The sequence below is a fragment of the Aphis gossypii genome, chromosome X, assembly GCF_020184175.1.
Source record: "Aphis gossypii isolate Hap1 chromosome X, ASM2018417v2, whole genome shotgun sequence".
In the NCBI taxonomy this organism is placed as follows: domain Eukaryota; kingdom Metazoa; phylum Arthropoda; class Insecta; order Hemiptera; family Aphididae; genus Aphis; species Aphis gossypii.
Window position 1 is genome coordinate 45454482 of NC_065533.1, and position 22036 is coordinate 45476517.

At 25.6% G+C, this 22036-nt stretch overlaps 2 protein-coding genes across 3 annotated transcripts; one reads left to right on the forward strand and one right to left on the reverse strand.

Annotated features, from left to right (window-relative positions):
• The first annotated feature begins 3299 nt into the window (after positions 1-3299).
• On the forward strand, positions 3300-10972 carry LOC114122705 (phosphatase Herzog). The gene is made up of 5 exons (XM_027985446.2): positions 3300-3991; positions 7565-7833; positions 7951-8100; positions 8400-8585; positions 8662-10972. The coding sequence occupies exons 1-5, from the start codon at positions 3919-3921 to the stop codon at positions 8848-8850; spliced, it is 867 nt and encodes a 288-aa protein (XP_027841247.1). The 5' UTR covers positions 3300-3918; the 3' UTR covers positions 8851-10972.
• Positions 10973-15146: 4174 nt separating this feature from the next.
• On the reverse strand, positions 15147-20409 carry LOC114122726 (zinc finger protein ZPR1). Of its 2 annotated transcripts, XM_050206002.1 has the most exons (7): positions 20326-20409; positions 20131-20261; positions 16949-17362; positions 16613-16892; positions 16365-16525; positions 15944-16213; positions 15147-15320 (listed from the first exon to the last, which is right to left on the reverse strand). In XM_050206002.1, the coding sequence occupies exons 2-7, from the start codon at positions 20236-20238 to the stop codon at positions 15201-15203; spliced, it is 1353 nt and encodes a 450-aa protein (XP_050061959.1). In that variant the 5' UTR covers positions 20239-20261; positions 20326-20409; the 3' UTR covers positions 15147-15200. The 2 variants fall into 2 exon arrangements, with proteins under 2 accessions (XP_050061959.1, XP_050061958.1); XM_050206001.1 differs by having other exon boundaries at positions 20131-20375.
• Between the last annotated feature and the right edge of the window lie 1627 nt (positions 20410-22036).

The following is a 22036-nucleotide window of genomic DNA, read 5'->3' on the forward strand; positions in this document are numbered from 1 at the left end:
ACGAATCCGGAATTATTTTATTATAATTTATAATTTGCATAATCGTAATATAGTTAAAAATTAACTATATTACATATGTTTTTGTTTGAACTACCTACCAAAAAATTTAGAACATATTATTTATTATTAGGAGATAATATATTATTATAAATTATTAAATAAAAGTATCGAATATCGTCATATCGATGATAAATGATAATAAATATTGTAATGAATGTGTTTTTACTTCTTATACAGCGATCAATGCAGAAATATCAAGCATGAATAATGATTAATGAATATTATGTTTTTATAACTGTTATAGGTTACATATATAATATATGGAAAACATGTTTATAAATTATAATATTTATTATGAATTTATTGTAATTTTTTTAAATTAGTACCTACCTATAAATTGTATAGTGTCATTTCACATTTGGAATTTTTCACAACACTTAGTCCTACATAATATATACCTACCTACTTGTAACGAGTGACGATAATTATTGATGTCAGATGAGTGATGACTATATCGTCTTCGTCTATATCATTATTATATATCAATAAATTAATATTTAATGCAATTAAAATATTTAAAGATAAGTATAAGAAAATTGAAAAACTACATTTTACAATTCATATCACAAAAAATACTGTATACATTCGTATAATAACGTAAATACTGAATGCGGAAATTATATAGGTATACTATAGTTTAAAATTTTAAACACTTGTAAATTGTAAAAAATCAATTATAATAATAGCAAGTACCTACTGCTGAATCCAAAACCACATTTTACAATTCATATCACAAAAAACAATGTATACATTGGAATTATAGTAATTACTATAAATACAGCAATTAAATTAATTTGAACACTTGTAAATTATAATAAAATCTATTATAAGAATACTGATTAATTTAATAGTTAACAATTTTTTTTAACATTTATTAGAGAAATCACAATTTTATATCTCTGTCTATTTTAATAAAATTTAACTTCTGTTTAATTACAATAATATAAATACCTATATTTCATATTGTAAATATCATTAAATTTTCTTTGTCATATTACCCGATTGGGCATAAGTTAATTACATACAATAATATACACCTGACGGCAGACATATAGGTGCACAAATAGGTGCCTAGGCTTCAAATCAGCACCCCCAGTTTAAAATTTAAATACTGCATTCAAAGCACAATAATACAATATGGTTTGTTGAATATATTAAATAGATACCTGAAGATACTCAAATTATAAGTAATATGTCAATTATATATTGAATTTATGAATTATAATATTTTCGAGAATATTTTGCTTATTATAATTTGGATATATCTACATAATTATTATTAAAGTATGGTATTGTATTTTTTAATTTTAATATTTTTAAATATTATATCAGTGGTTCCCAACCTTTTTCATTCTACGCCCCCTTATAAATTTACTAAAATCTCATCCCCCCTTAAATGTATAGTCGATTTTTTTTTATTGTAAGGCGTACAATACAATATACAATTATTTACTTTTATTATTTTCATTATTTTAAAAATATATTATCACTTACGAAGTAATAATATTAGTATAAGAAAAAATTATTGAATATAAAAACAAAAATATAAATATAACAAATACAAAACGACGATATTAAAAGTGCGACTTGACTGACGTGTAACTATAAACATGAAGTCGAGTCTACAAAAAGCATTTCAATACATGCTCTATCTGGATTGTAGTATCATCCGTTATCGGAGGCAAATAGATAGCCGTGCGCCATGCGAATCAAACTTTGACAGGTTAGTATGACAAGTATGACATACTTGTAATTTTTTAATACTTAGTTTTTGAATAAGTTTTTCTTGGGCTCGAGAACATGATAATATATAAAGAACCTATGTAAGAAAATCGAGAGTATAAGAAAAAAGGGCCCACAGTGAATACAGAATTTTTGCCCACGGGCCTCCTAAAATTAAATTACGGCACTGTTAATTGTTACTGATGTATGTTTTTATGTCTGTCGAAATCGGTTGAGTATATTTGTTTATTTTACAAGCCTCAACCACACCTATGTTGATACTTTTATACACTTACCTATAGTATAATAATACCTTTGGTTGTTTTCACCATAAGATCAACTAGGAAGAACTTTAAGGGCTTAGTCCTCCTAAACTTGTAATAGTCAGCCCCCCAAAACAAAAAAAATATTTATTATTTCATACATTTTTGAATGGAATGTAAACTAATTATTTCGTTCATTTCAATTTAATAAAAAATATTTTCGACCTCGCTTAGCTAATCACATACAACAACTTGTACGATAAATTTATCTGTTGAGTCTTAAACCACGATTTCTATTAATTGCGGCTATACCTACTTATACCAGAGTCCTATTTTTACATTTTCTATAACCTACACGTTTTTTCATAAAATTACAGCCGTAACGAATCTTGAATATATTATAATCTTGTAAACAACTAGGTATTGTATTAAAAGTAAACGTCGATATTTGTGTGATTTTTAAATTTTAGACACATGGGTGGACGGGAAGCTCACACGGGTTTGGTACAATATCGTTGTGGGACCGTAGCCCCACCCCCAAAGATTTAGTGTAGTGCTAGTCACTCGATAATTAAAACAATCATTATAAGACACGTAGCGCAGAGCAACGTCACAGAATATACCGTACAAAACGATATAGTGGCAATAGAGAGAGATTTTCGTTTTCGTATCCGTACAATAGTATCGTATATTATAATTTTATTACATTCCGCCACATTCAGTGTTACCTATTATATTACGATTTGACACTCCCTTTTGAAAATATTTCCTGCGTCGTCTACGCGCCCGGCGCACAATGAAGGGTCCAGCGCGGCGCGTTATTTCATACTCTGCGACGGCCGACGAGTCGTACGGGGAAACACAAAAAAAAAAAAAAAAAAATCAACAAACAAAAACACATTATAACCTCTCTGTAAGTACGGCGGCGTCGGCGGCGGCGGCGGCGGCGGTGATTCGAATATGCGCGGGAACCGTACGCATTCCATCGGTGGCCGTTGCTGCGGCCGTGTGGGCGGGCGGGCAGGAGAAATCCGGTGTGCGTGCTCGTTTACGTGCGCGTGCGTCCGTCTCCGTTCGCTTGTCACTGCTCGCCGTGCGCGTGCGCTCTCCCGTCCCGGCGCGCGAATTACACCGTGCACGTGCGTGTGTGTGCGCGTTTGTACGTGTGTGTGCGCGTACGTGTGCGAGTGTGTGCGAGTGTGTGCGCGCGGCGCGTGTACGGCGGCTACGACGACGACGACGACGACGACGTACACACCGCCCGTAGCGCTCCTACGTAGTTAATATGTACTCGTGTGGTACGGACGTTCGCCTTTTCAAACGCCAATAATTTTATACGATAAACAAATCCTTATGAATAATAATAATAATAATAATAATAATAAAAACAATAAAATTATTCAGTGATACAGATTTCGGTGATAATATCGCTCACATTATATTATTATCGTCGTGTTAACTATTACATTATTATTATTATTATTATTATTTAAATCACAAACGTACGTACGACGACGTGCGTACGGGAATTATATCGTAACGTCTATCTGCGTCTCGGACGACTCGTGGTGCAAGTACGTATTCCCGACGTGATTCCGTCGGCCGATAGTGTACGATCGACTCTTCGATCGCGCTCGACGACGCCGTTTGACGTACCCTTTTCACCGCAGTCGTTGCGCTCGTGGGCACGATTAAAAGTGAAGGACACTTTCTTTACTGGGCCATTTCGACGACCGACCGACCGCATTCGGTGACTGGCGCATGTGACACGACCATCGTTCCGCCGTACATATATGGTGCATTATAATAACAATTATATTGACCGCGCCGACGTTCACAGGACACCACGGGAGGTGAAAAAACAAATGTTTAAATGGAAGCATCTTCAATTATCACCCAAGTGTCGCGTGAAGATGAACACCTAAAGAGCTTTGTGCCAGATAAGGGTAAGTCGATTTCTCCTGGTCGCGCGTCTACCGTTTTTGGTATACCTACCTACCTACATGACGTTGTTATTACTATTATTGTTGTTGTCGTTGTCGTCTTTTGAGATTTCGGATTATTGCTAGTCTGGCTGTTTGCCATGTGGACGTGACAAATAAAAGACGATAACTGTTTACATTTTCTTTAATATTTATACGTCGTTAATTGTATTACACATTATTTATAGTCGTTTGCGTAATTCCACTTGTTTCGTATTATATTATGTTATCGAAAACTATACAACCGTTTTTCTACTTTTTAGCGGTAATGTGGTTTGTTGACAGTGTTAGTCTGACTGGTATAATGATTTTCAATGCACTTTTAGAAGCTGTAAAGCTTCTACTACGTTTCAAAGTTATGCGTTCCCCTATTATAAATGAAATAATCTTAGGATTACATCGCAATCGCCGAGTCGCTCTTACGACCATCACCGACATTATGTACGTTTTCGTGTTTGACTAGTAATGTATTGTCAAATAAGATCCTATAGTAAAATGTTATATATTAAATGATTATAATTATTTATTTTATTTTATAACAATTCACACGTGCTGAGATAAGACAATCAATCGTGAATATTATTGTCTAATATATTTTACTGATTGGTATTAGTGTAATACTAATAATAATATATGTTAATTGATTTTATTTATTCATTACCTTCTTTCTTTTACTATTTTTATACGAGTTTAAATTATTTGTAATGTACTACCTACCTATTTATTTGTTTTTAGCAACATAATATTGATTTTTAGTGTCGCATGGTGATTCTATTTTTCCTCGTAATTTTCTTAATTTTATGTTCATTAGGTGTCACTAAATTTGAATTGTGCGTGCAATAATTGAATGTGAATAACATGTCTATACTACATACTATATCAGTGGTTCTTTATCTTTTGTAGATCACAGACCTCTGATAAAAATTTTTTAGATATTGCGGACCCCCTTACCAATTTTTTTCCAATATCTTTTTTTTTACATCTCATGTTATCATAACCAAAATTATAATAATTATTTTATACTACAAATTACAAAAGTTAGACATAACGAAACATACACATTTATAATTATATCTTGTCATATATTAAGGTATTTTATGTGAGGACCTCAGGTTAAGAACCGCTGTACTAGGTATAAAGTATAATATAGTTACTATAGTGATAGATAGACAATGTGACATATTTTTATCATAATGTCACAATAATAAGTAAACAGTACATCAAATTATTTATTACTTTATTGGTATCACTAAACTGATAATTCTCTGATACCTATCTGGTAAAATATTCCCCCAAAATATCCAAATTATTATTTATTTAAATATTTTTTGGGAACAGTATTAAAACTTAAAAGAAACATTCTTGTTGTAACAATATCTATACAATATCTATACCTTCTAGGTTGCACATGCGTAATCAAACATTATGTTATGTATGTATATTATAATCTAGTATTTATTTATAGTTATACATTTGATTATCTATACATATTAACTAAGTAGGTTCTCACTGTTTATTGAACTTTTATATTATGTGTATATAATTGCTTGAATTTCTCAGATGAATTATGTACTTAGTAATACTTGCCCATAATTAAATAATTATTTTTTATTGATATTTAAAGGATTAAAATATCTGATTTGCATTAATATTGTTTGTTTTTAGATATCAGACTTAATTGCAAATCTTAAGCTTAGTACATATTAAGAAGGCTGTAAACCAATTAATTAGGTCTCTTATATCAAATATATACCTGTAAATTATTTTGTATTTTTAATTAAAAATAATATAAATATATCATATTTTTAATCACATTCTTAAAAATAATAAATCAGATTTATTTATCCACAAATAGTAACAATTTCATTTAAAACATAAGTTACATTCTAGGTATACAGTTATAAATTTTATAAATTTTAATAATGGATTATTATTTTATCAAAAAATTAAAATTTAGTCCTTACAGAGAAGTTATTTTGATAGGTTTTAGTTATATAAGTATTTTATGATAAATTAATTTCAAATTAATACCTACCTAACTTATTATATTTTTCTAAAGCAAACCAACTGCATTTAATATAATATAAAATATAAAATAACATGCATAATATGTTTATTTAATTTTAATTATTATTTGCATCATCACTTCATTTTTTTTTACTGCTGCTAATTACCTTCTATGATTTCATGAATTAAACTATAATATTTTTGACGTAATAGATTAGAATTATGGAGTTTGTAATATACCTACCAATAATTGTACTTTTATGTTTATTTAATTTGAAATAATTGAATGTCGTCATGTTTAATCGATGTGATCTAAGTAGTTCTAGGTTTATTAATTACCCTTCTTAATCAAAATAGTATGCATGACTAAATATAATTATCTAAAGCCATATTTATTGTTGATTAATAATAATTTTATCATGTATCTACCTAAATAATAACTACAAGTTTTAATATTTCTTACTTATATATGCATAGAATGTAGCTACTTACTCAATGGATACAACTTTTGGTAGTTTAAATAATTTATTATTCAAGTTAAGTTAATTAATAATACATAATAAGATCTATTGAATTAAAATTTAGGCATCCTTATTTATTTATACATAAATGTTTTATAATTTAATGAGTGATAACGTAACAGAATATAGTTTAAATCTATAGGTACATTATAATATAATATATATATATATATATATATATATATATATAAACAGTAGGTATACACATAATAAATTGTCATATCCTTGATAATTTAGATCCAAAAATCTTGTTATTTTAATTAAATTATGTTTATTTCTATTGTTATATTACTTTTATTGAGTGATTTTTATTATTTAATTGATGATAATATCAGTTAAATATGTATCAAACCAATATATATTTGCATTTTTGTGTTTATTTCATTTTTATCCTAAAGTATGTTGTTAATTGCACTTCTTGAAAATATTTTGGTGATCCTGACACATCTAAAAATAAGTTTGAATTATAATGCTTAAGTATTGATTTATGATATACTTATATATTATGTATATATTATGTATGACCTAATTTATTTGTTGTTTTTTTAACTCTCTATACGATTATACCTATTTCAATATTGTGTCAGAAATATTCAGTTTTACTTCAATTTAATTATATTATTCTTTTCTAACAATCTTTGTTTGAATACTGTACCTACTAATGACCAATTATACAATATTACCTTCTAGGTATAACAAAATGTCTATTAGTAAATTTAAAAAAAAAAACAATTTTAAAATGTTTTAACGTCTAGTGGTTTATTTTAATAAATATAGGTACTGTTTTTTGATACTTATAAATATATAATTATAGTTGATTGGTATTAATAAGTTAATTCAATTTTCTATTAGTAATTTTGTTTTTAATTTTTAAATGTTTAGAAAATGTATGATCTATAATGTACATAATATTTATATTTTAAGTTAAATTTTTTGAGTCATTACTCATTGTTATTTAGAAAGAATATTTTTACATAGATTAATATATTTTTATTTTATTTTTTTATAGCTGATCATGTTCGGTTGAAAAATGAACGGGGTCTATGGCGGACATTACTTTGCTGTTTTGGCAAATCAAGAACAAGACCAAATTCTAGTTTTGTCCCGAGTAGTAATATACGTGGAGTGAATACTAAGTCTGACAGAAGTTTTACTCCTCCTCGTAGCCCTGATCTTTCACAGTCGTCATACTTACTTCCTGCTATAAGACACCAAGATATGCATAAAAAATGTATGGTTATTGATCTTGATGAAACGCTTGTCCATAGTTCTTTTAAGGTACATAGAAAATGTATTATACATTTATATCTCACACATTAATAATGAAAAACTTGTACTATATTAATTTAATATGTTAAATACTATAAACTTATTTATTTGTTTAAAATTTAATAGGCAATTAATAATGCAGATTTCGTAGTACCTGTTGAAATAGACGGCACAGTTCATCAAGTCTATGTTTTAAAGAGACCACATGTAGATGAATTTCTTCAACGCATGGGTGAACTCTATGAGTGTGTATTATTTACTGCAAGTCTTGCCAAGGTATATTTATTTATTAATCATTTATATATTTACTAACAAATAAGTCCTTGGGTGATATGTATTATTTAAATATTTTATTGACTATTTAATGCATTTAGTTAATCCTTAATGTGTTTAGGTATGTCATCCAATTTTTTTTTTTTAGATTTTGAGCAGATCTATGAATGTATTAATATTAATTTGTTATGTTAAGTTTGGTTATATTCTAGTCAATCTATTAACTTAATACTTAATTATGCACCAATTTATAATGTAGTTTAACAGTTAACATAGAAATAATATTTTTGTTCATTTTTTAGTATGCCGATCCAGTTGCCGATTTACTAGATAAATGGGGTGTATTTAGAGCCCGTTTATTCCGTGAATCATGTGTGTTTTATAGAGGAAATTATGTGAAAGACTTAAACAAATTAGGTCGCGCATTACATAAAGTTGTAATCATTGATAATTCACCTGCATCATACATTTTCCATCCAGATAATGCTGTAAGTTTATAACTCATAATATTTAATTTAAACAATATTAACTTAATATTTATTTACCTAAAATAATTTTTTTTAGGTTCCTGTTAATTCATGGTTTGATGATATGACTGATAAAGAACTGTTGCATTTAATTCCATTTTTTGAAAAACTTAGTAAAATGGAAAATGTTTACCCAGTTATATGCAACATCAATCATATGGCAAATGCTGCTGCTGCAGCTATTGCAGTACAATCTCAACACATCAATAGCGAAAATGTTTTATAGCATCAATTTTTAAGTACAATTTATTTGTGCCAATGGTAATTATTTATATTTACCATGATAAACAAAAGTAATAATAATCATAATGTAACAATCGTTTAAGGTATACAAAGATAAAATTATAATATTTACCTAATTTAGGTAACATAATTTAGAATTGTTTTTAATTTTTTTCTCGTTAAACTTCTCTAAGATACTTTTGTAGATGTTTAATTTTGTTTTTTTTTTTTTTTTAATAAACATAAAGTGACAACTTTTAAAGGTATTATACCTATTACCTACCTATATCATTCAATTAAAATGTATTCATTATCATTTTTTAGAATATACATTAATAACACTTAATGTTTAATATTATAGGTTACCTACATTATAAAGTATTTATTTATGTCAAAGTACTTATTATCCATGCATAATATGTATTGTATGGTGGACTAATCAAGGACAAAACAATTTAATTTAATTAAACTGTCTAAATTATTATTATTTTTTTTAATGTGTACTAATCTGGTGAATATGTTTGTATAAACATCATATCAAATAATTCTGATATAATCTTGAAGTTCAAGATATAGATGAAATATTAAAACTTAATCAAATCGATTTTTATTTTTTTGTTTCTCTGTCCATTTTTATAATGAGTATTTTAATATAGAATATAGTAAGTTACAAATATCTATGCTTTTGTCGATAATTGATTGTTTTAAATTTGATTGTAATGGAATTATTATTATTATTATGTAATTTATACAAATTAAATGTAAATTATTGACACCCCTATTGCATAGATTCACGAATTTAATAAAATATTATAAAATTAAAAAATATTTTTTAATTAAAATCAAACATTCTCTAATATTAATTTTCTTTTCTTTTTAAAAAAAAAAAATCATTTTTTATTAATAGGTAATTATAAGCTCTCAAGAGGACACAATCAGTTATCTTTAAATATTTGTATTTAAATAGTGTCATATGACTGCATTTCAAATTATTTTAAATTATTCTAACAATATTGTATAGAAAATAAGTATGCAATACCATGGAGTGAATTATATTTATTCATAATATTATAAAAATGTTGTATTCATTATCATTTATACATTTTTTTTTTACTCTGTGTTATTTGTAAACAGATGGAAATATTTTATAATTTTTATAAAAATCCATACTATATTATTATTCTATATTTTAATATATTTTTTTTATTTTATAAGCAGTATTTCAATTATTTTATAAAACAATATATATATATATATATTTACATGTGTATATATGATAAATTATGCATTTATCAAAATTGACTGGTTGCAAACTTTGTTTTGTTGTACATTCATTAATTATAATTGTGAACTCTTGAGATAATTAAAATAATAAATGTTATTATTATTTTTAATTTATGTTTTATTTTAAAATATTCAGTGGCTTATACAGGGAGAAGTGTGCTTTTTATTTTTAACATTAACCTAAAATTTCTGATAAAAAATGTTTTTGAAGTATATTTATCTGCACAAGTTATTATAATACTAATAAGTTGAAAAATACATTAAATAAAGAAAAATTATTAAAATCAAACAATTTTTTTACACTTCTAATTAATCCTGTGTATGCTACAAATAATATTAAGAACACCAATGTTGTACTATTACCTTTTGTGATTGACTTTCTAAATATTTTGGAACATGTGTTTTTATTATTATTATTAAATAATTTTATTTTGTTTTCTTTTAAAATTATATTTATTTTTAACATTTTATCACAAACAAAATTAGAATTAACATTAAGTTAATATCTATATATTTATTTTTTGTTATTTTACTAGTTACAGTTAAACATTTTATAATCTGTATGAGTTTTGTTAAACAATCTCTTAGCATTGTTCATGCTCATCAATTTAATTGGTTTATTTTACATAATATTATGATTTCAGATAATTGAATCTCTTGTTTATTATTAATCTTTGGTTGTTTCGTACAATTTTATTTCTTTATGTGAAATACATTTAGTTATTTAATAAATGAAGAATCAATGTAAAATATTAGCATGTATATTAATAGACTAGATTGTCACTTATTATACACATTTCACACTTTAAAAAAGTACTGAAAATATAAAATATACACATATATATTATTATTTAGCTTTATGATTTATTAAAGTCTAAATTTGTACATCAATAAAATTCAACAGTACTTCTTATTTTCAATAATATATTATATGTGTATAATAAATTTTATTTATGCCATAAAATCATGTGTTTTCTTTGTCTTACAAACATATATTAAACAACATATCAGATATTGCGTTCTGTAATGCCATTTGTGTTTTGTATTTTAGTTTTCATGTAATATTAAAGTGAATTGATCTATTATAATATTTTTAACTGAATATATCGCACAGGGCTTATTGTAGACATTTAGTATTTTAATTTTTAAGTAAGTATCTGAATTTCAATATTGTAGTATTTAACTCTCATTCTAAAATTAAAGTTGAAGACACAAAATTTGTTTTGCGTAATGCAAATTTGCTATGTTTTATGTTTGCTAGACAAAGAACACTCATGGGTTCATAATAAGAAAGAATAATAAGAGAAATATAAATATAAATATGCATAAATGCATATTATATTATATTTACTCTACCCAAAAAAAAATAATAATAATAATAACTGCTACAGAAACTGTTTATTATAACATTTTAAAGACATGATTTCCTCGATCTTGGTATTTTTCAGACATTACAGTAAACACTAAATACACACACACACACACACATATGTATATAACAATAATTATGTGTATATAAAAAATAAATAGTATAAGGTAAGCATTTACATTTTTTGATTAAGTGACCTTGCACTAAATTGGACTTCTATGACACGATTTTCCTTTTATTTATTTATTAACAATCAATTGTTAGGTTCTGATATAATTTTTCATAAAAAGTTATGAGTGAAATGTGTTAATTTGAAATGTTTACTGTGTAATAGGTTTTTTTATGTGTTCTAGTAATTATTTTTTTTCTTTGACTTGGAAATCAGAAAATTACTAAAATAGAACATGTACAAGAATAAATTAGTTAAATTGAGTACTGTTGTCTATTATTGAATGACATTCAAATGTAAACAGTATAAAAAGTATTAGAATATGAATTCTAAATGATCATTAGATATGTTAATGTTATTCAGTAAACTTTTTGTTTGAAACCATCGTTAGATGGTCAAACTACTCAGATCTATGTCCAACACAAGTAAACCGTAACGTTACATAGTAAAATATTAATAGCTTTTATGTTATATATTTACAAATTACTTAAATACTGTTTGTAACAAAAAATTAATTAATATTTTGAGAATTTGCCAATATGGCAATATTGTAATATACAATTTCAAGACTAAATATATTTTACCTTGAAATATTTATAATGAAAACAAAAACTACATTTATCTGTTATAACACAATATATGCAAATGTGCACTATGTGATTATTAAAATTAAATATAGGTAATTTAATAAAATTGGTATTATGGACTGTTTTATCAATTATAACAAAGATGAAAAAAGTGATAATCAAATCTCAAATGCAAATTTATTTGTATTTAACTGTTATAAGGATATTATTTTGATAATTCAATAAACAATTTTCCAATGATCTTTATTTGTATTAAGTACTAAATTCTAAAGTTTAAGAATTGATTTGGCTTAACCATTCTCCAAAATTCTCATTATTTTCTTTTTGTTGGAAGGGGGGAACAAAGATTTTTAATTTTAATACATCCATTTATCATAAAAATCAATCATTAATAGTATCATATGTTATTATATGGTGTGAATTATGTTTAAATTGTTAGGAAATGGGATTATATTATTTTATGCAATGATTTAAATGATTTGTTGCACTCGTCAATAATTTTTAAAATTGTATATAAAATAAATTACAACAACAACAAAAAACAATGGTTGTAACATTATATTTTTCTCTGGTATAATTAACATCTATATTTTAAGTGTTACACATAATATATTGCAATGGAATCATAATTTGACAAATTTGAAGTTTCTTTGAAAAAAAATTGTTAATAAGTAAAATATTTTATTTTGCTTAAAAAACTAATTTTTAGTTAACAAAATGTGCAAATAATAATAATAATTATAATTATTCTTTGTTGTTAAAGAACTTTTTGCTATCCTTTTAAACAACTTTTATATCATTTTCACGGCAAACAGTTGTACAGTAATTGAAATAATTAAAAGACGTCATCTGATTTTTTTCAATATGCTGAAATCTATGAAAATAGTGGCAAATACAGCTATAACTTTGGTCTTTGTTTGCATTAAGTTTATCATTGCCTTCAACATAAGTTGAATATTTAGTAATAATAACATTTTGACCTTCTCTTAAAAATTCATCTAGTAGTATATATGACTATAATAATAGGTACCATAGGCGTGTGCAGGAATTTTTCACAAGGTGTGTAGAATTGTTTTAATAAGGTTTACTTGACCTATTGCAATTCAGTTAAATAAATAATGTCTCTATACTATAATAATTAGTTTATAATAAATTTGAATTTTTTAGACGCTGTTTTATTGATGATGGAAATAAAGAATATTAGATGTAAATTTAATATTATTATTGACTGTTACATAAAATAAAAAAAATTATTAATTTATACATTATATTATATATACTTACTAACCTACTCTTAATTATCAGTTTTAAATGGGTAATTAAACAATTGTTCATCAACAATTGAAAGTAGACACATTTTTTTGCAGGGTGTGCAGCTGCACACTCTGTGCGCACGCCTATGAATAATACCTCATGTCCTGGCTAACTGGCGAAATTGATTTTATTATTGGTAGATCATCTCCTACGTACATCAATAATTATAATAATCATCTAAGTCTAAAGTAATAGTATTTAATGAGTGTGTTGAACATATAAAAATACAGTAGTTTTCTTAAATTTATTGTGGAAATATAACACAAAAATTAAGTTGTTAAATAGAAACAGTTTTGAATATATCAAGTTCATTATATAAAGTTAATTTAAATTAAGGTTCTACTGTGTATATAGTAGTCTTGATCCTAGTGTAGTGTCAGTAATCTGGCATATTACCAAATCTAGCTATAATTTATTTTTGAATTATTGTTTTGATAATTCAATTTATTTGAAATATGTGTTAAATTGTTTGAATTACAAAACAAATTATAAACTTTTCAGTGATATTAATTATTTCTATTCACGTAATTCAATTGTTTAATTAAGTGTTATGGTAATCAACAAATTTTTATTTTTATTATTTTGTGTTTTTATAATTATCTTGTAGTACTAAATGTCAGTTTATCAAAGCACAGTAGTCTTATGTCAATAGATCTTTTAATCTATGATTTAATATAATATAATAAGTGATCTACAAAAGTATGAAGCTTAGAACTGAACATAATATTAATAGTGAGGACAATTCAAATAAATTTGAATTTTAGATGGTAAATAAGGACAATAGACAATCAGCATGGTAAAAAATTGTAACTGCTAAATTATATAAATAAAAATTATTACCATTAAAACTAGTAGTTTTGTTTTCACTATTCTATCTTTTTGTTGTTCAACTAATTGATTGTGATTATGAAAATGAAATGTGGGTCAAAGGTCATAAAGATTGATTGCATAAATCCTCTCAATGTAATATTACTGAGGTTTACTACATTGCTCTGACTAAACCCGATTAATGGTTATGTATCAATTAATATTTAATTTTTTTTTTTTAAGTAGTTTAATATATATATATATATATATACATATAAATATATATTACATTATTGAATATTTATTATTTTGTTATAAAAAAGTGCCTTATAAATTATTTTCATTATTAATGCATAAAATTGCATACTTAAATGTAAATACATAAATAATAATAATATTTGGAAATAAAACTAAATAATATTGACATAGGAAATATTATGAATCAGTTCTTAACTTATTTTATTAAATTCATTATAAAATCAACAAAATTAAACAAGTTATTTAAGACTGTTATAATCTTTTACTTAGAAGTAAGGATTAAAGTTAAATTGAAAAAGTATACTATTATCTATAAGTATGATCAATATAAAAGAAATTCAAATTTGTAATTAAACTCAAATTATACTGTGTAGGATTTTAAAATATGAATACATAACTATTAAAAAATTTACATTTAAGGTAAAACTGAACTTTTGCATAAATAGAAAATGAAATTATTGCAGTTGTAATTACAATTCAAAAATAATTGTCATATTTTTTCTGTATTACAATTTACTAAAATTAAGATTGATTATATTTATTTAACCAAATATTACATAATATATTTATATTTTTTCATAATTATCAACTTTTATATCATTCAATCCTAGCTCTTCGTTTTGTTCTTCAGTTCTATCAAACCGAGTGATTGTAAGTTTAGGATCCAAATCTGGAGGTGTTAAACTCTAAAAAAGTAAAAAAATTAATGTCATTTTTTTAAATATTAAATAATCAAAAAACTTGGAAAGATTTTCAATTATTTACAACATTCATATCATAATTTTGTGTTTAAATAATAGCTAAGTACTAATACAATAGGTATCAATCACTACTCATTGATTTTTTTATGAAATATGTTAATTGGTAAGATCAAGGCAAGAGCCAGCAAAATATTTCTCCCTCCCACAAAGTTAAGAGTATAAATATGTTATATTATGTAATCAAATATGAAATTATAAAAAGATTATAATTTGGGGAAGGTTTGAACCTTAACCCCCCCCCCTCTCCCTGGCTATGGCCTTTGGTAAGATAGTACTATTGCTGAGGCATGATTATTTTTTATTAATAAAACAATTCACTTTTATCTTAAATTAATTTAGGGGTTTGTACGATTCAAAAATTAAACCTTAAGATACTATGACTGTTTCTTGTGATATTTAATAAATTATAATACTATTAAAAGAAAATTTCATAAAATTATTATAAATTATAATAGTAAATCATATAAAAAAATATAAAAGGCGTAAGGAATTATTATAAATAATTATGTATTATTATTATTTATTTAAAAGTAGTAATTACTATCTACCTGAACATAACTATTTCCTGCTGGATCAGTGAGTATAATATCTACTGACATTTTACAAGTTTTAATGTTGTTCAATTTTGCTAAAAATTTCTCTGTCTTTTCAATAACACTACCAGACTGGCTGTCACCGGAATAAAATGCTGTAGCAGTATCTTTCAATTGTTCATACAATGAATTTATGAGACCTTCAATAGTAGTGAATCGACCACTCAGTGAAAGTGCACCAACTTCAAAATCCAATTGTGGAATACGAAGAGAACATGTTTCTGACTGAAAAATATCATTATTTTATAAATATATATATATTATTAAGATCTATATGTGATTGTGTGAGTAGTACTTTATAAAAAAAATATTTATAAGGATAAACATTGGTGTATAAGCTCTATAGTTTTTACTAAAAAAACCAATAATTAATTACCTTCAATATATCTCTATTCAAATCTTCTGGAGATGACACTTTAACAGTTATTTGTAAACCTTGTTTTTCAATTCCACCTCCTGGTTTAACCTCATTAGTACGATAGCCACATTCTTCACATACAGTAGCCATGATGACTACTTGTTTGAAATATGGTATATCTATAAATATCAATGTAGCAAAATAATCAGATCATTCAGATCAGAGTAATTTTTATCATATTGATTGCTGTACATTAAAATAAATACCTGTCACTTTCATATTAGTTTCACAAATTGCTTGACAATTTGGACATGGGCCACTAAATTGAACAATTTCATCATTCATATTATTAACAGATGAATCATTAAAAGTGCCTAATGGTTTGATCATCGACTGTGCATTGTCTTGTGCATTATCTTGTGCTGATAATCCTATCATTTCATTTTGGGCACTATCACGAGTGAACATTTCTGTTTGCATTCTGGGATCAGCCAAAGGTGCAACAGGATTTGAAACAAATATATTTCCAGTCGCATCTTCAAAAACCTACAAAAATTAATTTATAGTTAATTAAAATTAAAATTAATAATAAAAATAATTACCATCATTGGAATGGGCTTGGTAAGGTTTTTAATACCAATTAATCCATTAATTACAACTTCCATCTTTGCTGCTAATTCAGGGTGTGTCAAATCAAGAACTTTTTTTTGTTCGCTTAAATTTGTAACCGTCTTGGAAATAATGCCTTCAACAGTAGTTACTTGGGATCGTTGTGACATAGGTGGTATTTCAAAGTCTAAATCTGGTACTTGTATACTTGTGTAGTCTGTTGTTATCACATATCTATCCAAATCTTCTTTGTTTTCAATCTTTAAAGACATTCGAACACCTTGTGGCTTAATTTCGATTGCCGGGTCCAATTGGTTATTTTTATAATTACAGTGTGGACAATCAAATGATGATATTACCAGTTCTTTGTAGTATGGTATGCGTGTCAACAAGAGCCGTGTAGTGCCCTAAGATAATTTTTAGAAAATTATAAATTAGATAATGTAAGGTAGAACAATTAGTAAATAAATTTCTATAATACCCTTAATAAAAATAAGATAAATTTTTAAAAGGTTATTTTATTAATTATATGTTAATTCTGTTAACCTATAATAAAATGTATATTAAAAAAAATGAAATCTAAATATCAATCAAAATTTCTACATAGCATACTTTTAAATACATCTATTTTATAATTTTATAATCTTAACTGCTTTATACCAAAGATTTTATTTATATTTTAATATCTATGCCTATAATTATAATCAAGTTTAACTTGAAACTTAACTATAAGATATTATAAGATGTCATCAAAAATGAAAAATTAACAAATAAATATTAAAATAACACAGTTGACTAAATTGTAAGAACCTAAAGAACAATGTTTTCCTTAGGTACAGCTTTAATAAACATGTTGTAATTTTATTTTATCTAATATTTTTATAATAACGTTAATATTATTATTCACTAGTGTTGTTATATTGCCTCGAACACTCGAGTATCAATTCTATTACCTTGAATACCAAGATGAAAATAATTGATTATCTTTATTAATTAAATTATGTTTTATATACTTTTAAACAGCAAAAATAGTGTTAATTACATTTTGTAGTATGTATAGAATCAATAAGTAGTAAAAGTAAGAATAAAAAGATGGATGCACAGGGCTTCATTTTTGAAATTTCATGTTTTCAAAAATAACAAATAATGCTGGATGAGTCACTAAAACAATTATACATTTCTTTTCTTTTAAAAGTGAACAAAAATGGTAATAAAAATAATGAAATTTTACCAAACTGTATAGCATCAGATAAGTCAAATTAACTTTAAATTGTTTTATCTCAATTACAATTAATATACATTTTTAGTAGGTAAATTGTTAAAACAAGGTAGCTATTATAATGGGTGATTTGGTCCCTATTGATTTTTCACTAGACTATAAAGTATACACTGTATAGTGACATAGTGTATATACTATTCATACTCAGAATACTAAATTACCATCAAATGTGTTAATGTTAAGATACCATTTAATAAAAACAAAAACATATATACTTAATTAAAAAATTATTTTAGATAAATAAATAAGTAAAAATATTCATTTGAGCAGATGTTTTGTATAATGTATTTTTTTTTTTTTACTTAAACCTAACCTTGTCCTAGGTGTACTTTTTATATGATTTTTATGGGAAACATCTTGGAACTTTTCCTTGGCAAATTGGAATGAGTAAACAACAACTTTATCTAAAAGTGATAACTAGAAAACGAATTTGAATGTAAATTGCATTTTTTTCTAAATCTTGAAAATATTGCTTTTCAAGCACAAAACTCATTTCATAAGTATAATAATAGGAATTAAAAAATGTATCTTATATTTTGAATTTTTAAGACTTTTTGCTTTTTAGAGCATTTTTGTATAGAATTGGATAAAATTTGATAACAATTTAGTTAGCATTCATTCTAAAAGAATAAAAATAAATATTTATTATGTTTTTACTGATCAGATGAATGTGATGCTAGACAAAATTATTGTTGACACGTTTAGACACTAAGGTATTTACATACATACAACAGAAATTGTATATTCATTTTTTGGAAATCATTTTCAGGGAAAATGAAGATAGGAAAACTAAAAGTGATATGAATAATTAATACATAAGAATAAGAATTTATAAAAATATAATTAATCAAATATTTTCAAAGTTAAAATGTTAACCTATGTTAAAATCATATTTTTTTATGATATTTTTCTTGTTTTTTGGAGCATTCAAATCCGTTCCTTGATAATTACCAAAATTCTCATAAGAAAATAAATAATGAACATATTTATTAGTAGCAAATAATCTAATAAAATATTTATTTGGCCAATCAATCAAGTAAACATCTAATTAATTTATCAAATATCAAAAGAATATTACTTTTTTTACTATAAGAGTTTAATAAGAAATATTGTTATAAATTATTGAAAGGCTCCAAGTATGTGGTCTACTAATTAAAATGGTATATCATAGTAAAAATTAAAGTATAGTTAGTAGTCAAAAAATATTTATATATATATAAATACAAATAATTGATTTAATTTATTAATAATTTAATATGTAAAAAAATGCATTTATGCATTTTAAGAAAAAAAAAAGTTAACTATAAATTATAATCTACTAAGTATACTATTTAGTTCTAAACACCACAAATGACATTAAACCATCTAAATTATTATTATACTGACAGTAAACTCTCACCTAGACACTACTCGCTTCGGATTGGCGATATAGATTAGGTAAATTACCTTTCATTATTAGTCTTATTGGTGGTAGGCATAGGAAAGTACAAAGAAAAAATGTATACATTAGTACAGTTGTAGGTATAATTAGTATAATATACCAGTGAGAGCATTTTATCTATAGTAGAATACAAAACACTAGTGTACTGCATACTATACTAATATTTATAGTTAGGTAGTACACAAAAACGACGGAAGACCGCATATTGAGAGATAGCCTATAGAAATATAATTCTGAGACAATTTTTTGACCCACAACAACAAGACGCTAATTTCAAAATTACTACAGTCCTGACTACACGGGGAAGTATGCCAACCCTACTTTAATTTAACTATCGTAATCAAAAATTACGCTAGTTACAATACATGAATAATTTGACAAGCACATGGACAATATGTGTAAGTAGATATATATTTAAAATTTACAAAACTGAATAAATCGAATAGTATACTCACATTTTTTCCACAACTAAAGCACAGGCTCTCGATTACGTTTACTTCCAATCGATCAACGTCCAACTCTGAGAATACATCATTGGTTTCATCACTTTTATTGTTAGCCATAGCTGTATTATACGAATCACGGTCTATGCAATACAATTTGAATTAATTAAATATTAATTAAATAAATTCTAAATCAAATGTGGCAACCTCAAAATGTGATTCGATGGAGACTTCGAATTTATCGAGATATTACGGTATACGAAAAACGAAAAAATTGATAAAGAATAAGTCATGTGTGATGATAAAACAAAACGTATCAGTGATAGTGTCTAAAAAGTTAGGTTATAGTGTTTAGTGCTAAATACCATAGCTGATGATATCTACAATTTAAGATAAAAATGACGGGAAAATATTATTTGAAATTAGTAAGACTGATTCACTTATTAGAATATTCGGATGGCTCGTTAGAGGCGCACTAAACTAACGTTGTGAGGATTCGTAAAAAAACCTATAATCGAAAACTTCGTTAAGTTATAACTTTAGAACAAACTACTTCCGTCAATTTATTTTTATACTGTTGTTCTTTACACACAGATAGGTATAATAAGTTTCAAAAAAAAAAAATTGAAAAATTCACGTGTGCGCTCAACTAAATTGATGTCCAATATTCACTTCTGTTGGCAGTTTAACATCAGCACGGATCAGTATTATCATTAACCCGATCAAGACATATTATATTGTTTTATAATAAATTAATGTGATGCGTATAGGGCACGGATGTTGTAATAGGTACTAAAAAATAGTAAAATTAATTGTAGTATTGCACTAAAGTCTAAAATAGGTAGTCTAAAAAATACCAAAAATTGCACTTGAAATATTAAAAATTGTACTAAAAAATAACAACGTTTTGCTATAAATGTTTTAAATTAACTGTTATAAATTATAATCTAAAATTCTACCAAAAAAATATATAGGAACTATATTTTACATCATATTATAATAATATATAATATATAATTATATTATATTATTTATAATCAAGTCATTGCACTCATCATTATAACTGTATATTTACATCATTGCAATTTGCATTGCACTATAGGTACCTAAGTGTTTATTTTATATCACATGAAAACACGTCATTCTCACTTAATTTTAATACGTAATTTTTTACAACAGTAGAAATAGTTGGCTTAATTTTCAGCATATTTAACAATAATAAGAACACAATTTTTTAAAATTCACGGAATGGCTGAAGAACAGATTATACCTACAGTCACATTTCACAAATTATTTTGTATAGTTTTGAATACCTACCGACTTGATATTATCTTTATTTCGATAGGATACCACTATTACTAATTACTATTTACAATATACTATACTAGTAATCAGGGGCGTGCTCATGGGGGGATGAGGGTGTCATATCTCCCCCTTGAACTTTTTTTCTTATGCATTTATACATTTCATGTCTATGACAATCAACAAAACAAAATACAGTTCATCCCCCCATTGGAAAAAACTGAGCACGCTCTTGCTAGTAATTGGATTTTATGGCTGAAGATAGTATAGTAATATCTATAGGTACGACTGTCGAGTGTCGACTTTAGCTACAATAGTTATATAAATGAGTAAATTCAATAAAATTGAGAAAATCCCAAAAATTGCAAACAATTGCACTTATAAAACTTTTAGATTTGAATTTGAACTTACATGAAACGTATTTAAGAGGACGCTATATACCGGCATCATGTGTTGTCTCCGTCTTACAAATGTAAAACATAGCAAAAACTGTTTGGCACGGAAAAAAACTGAGAAGGCTATAATCATAACTAAGAAAGAAAATTTTCACCACATATAAAGGACAACTTTAGCTGTAAAAATCGTTATTATTTTTTCGATATCATTTATACTAAAA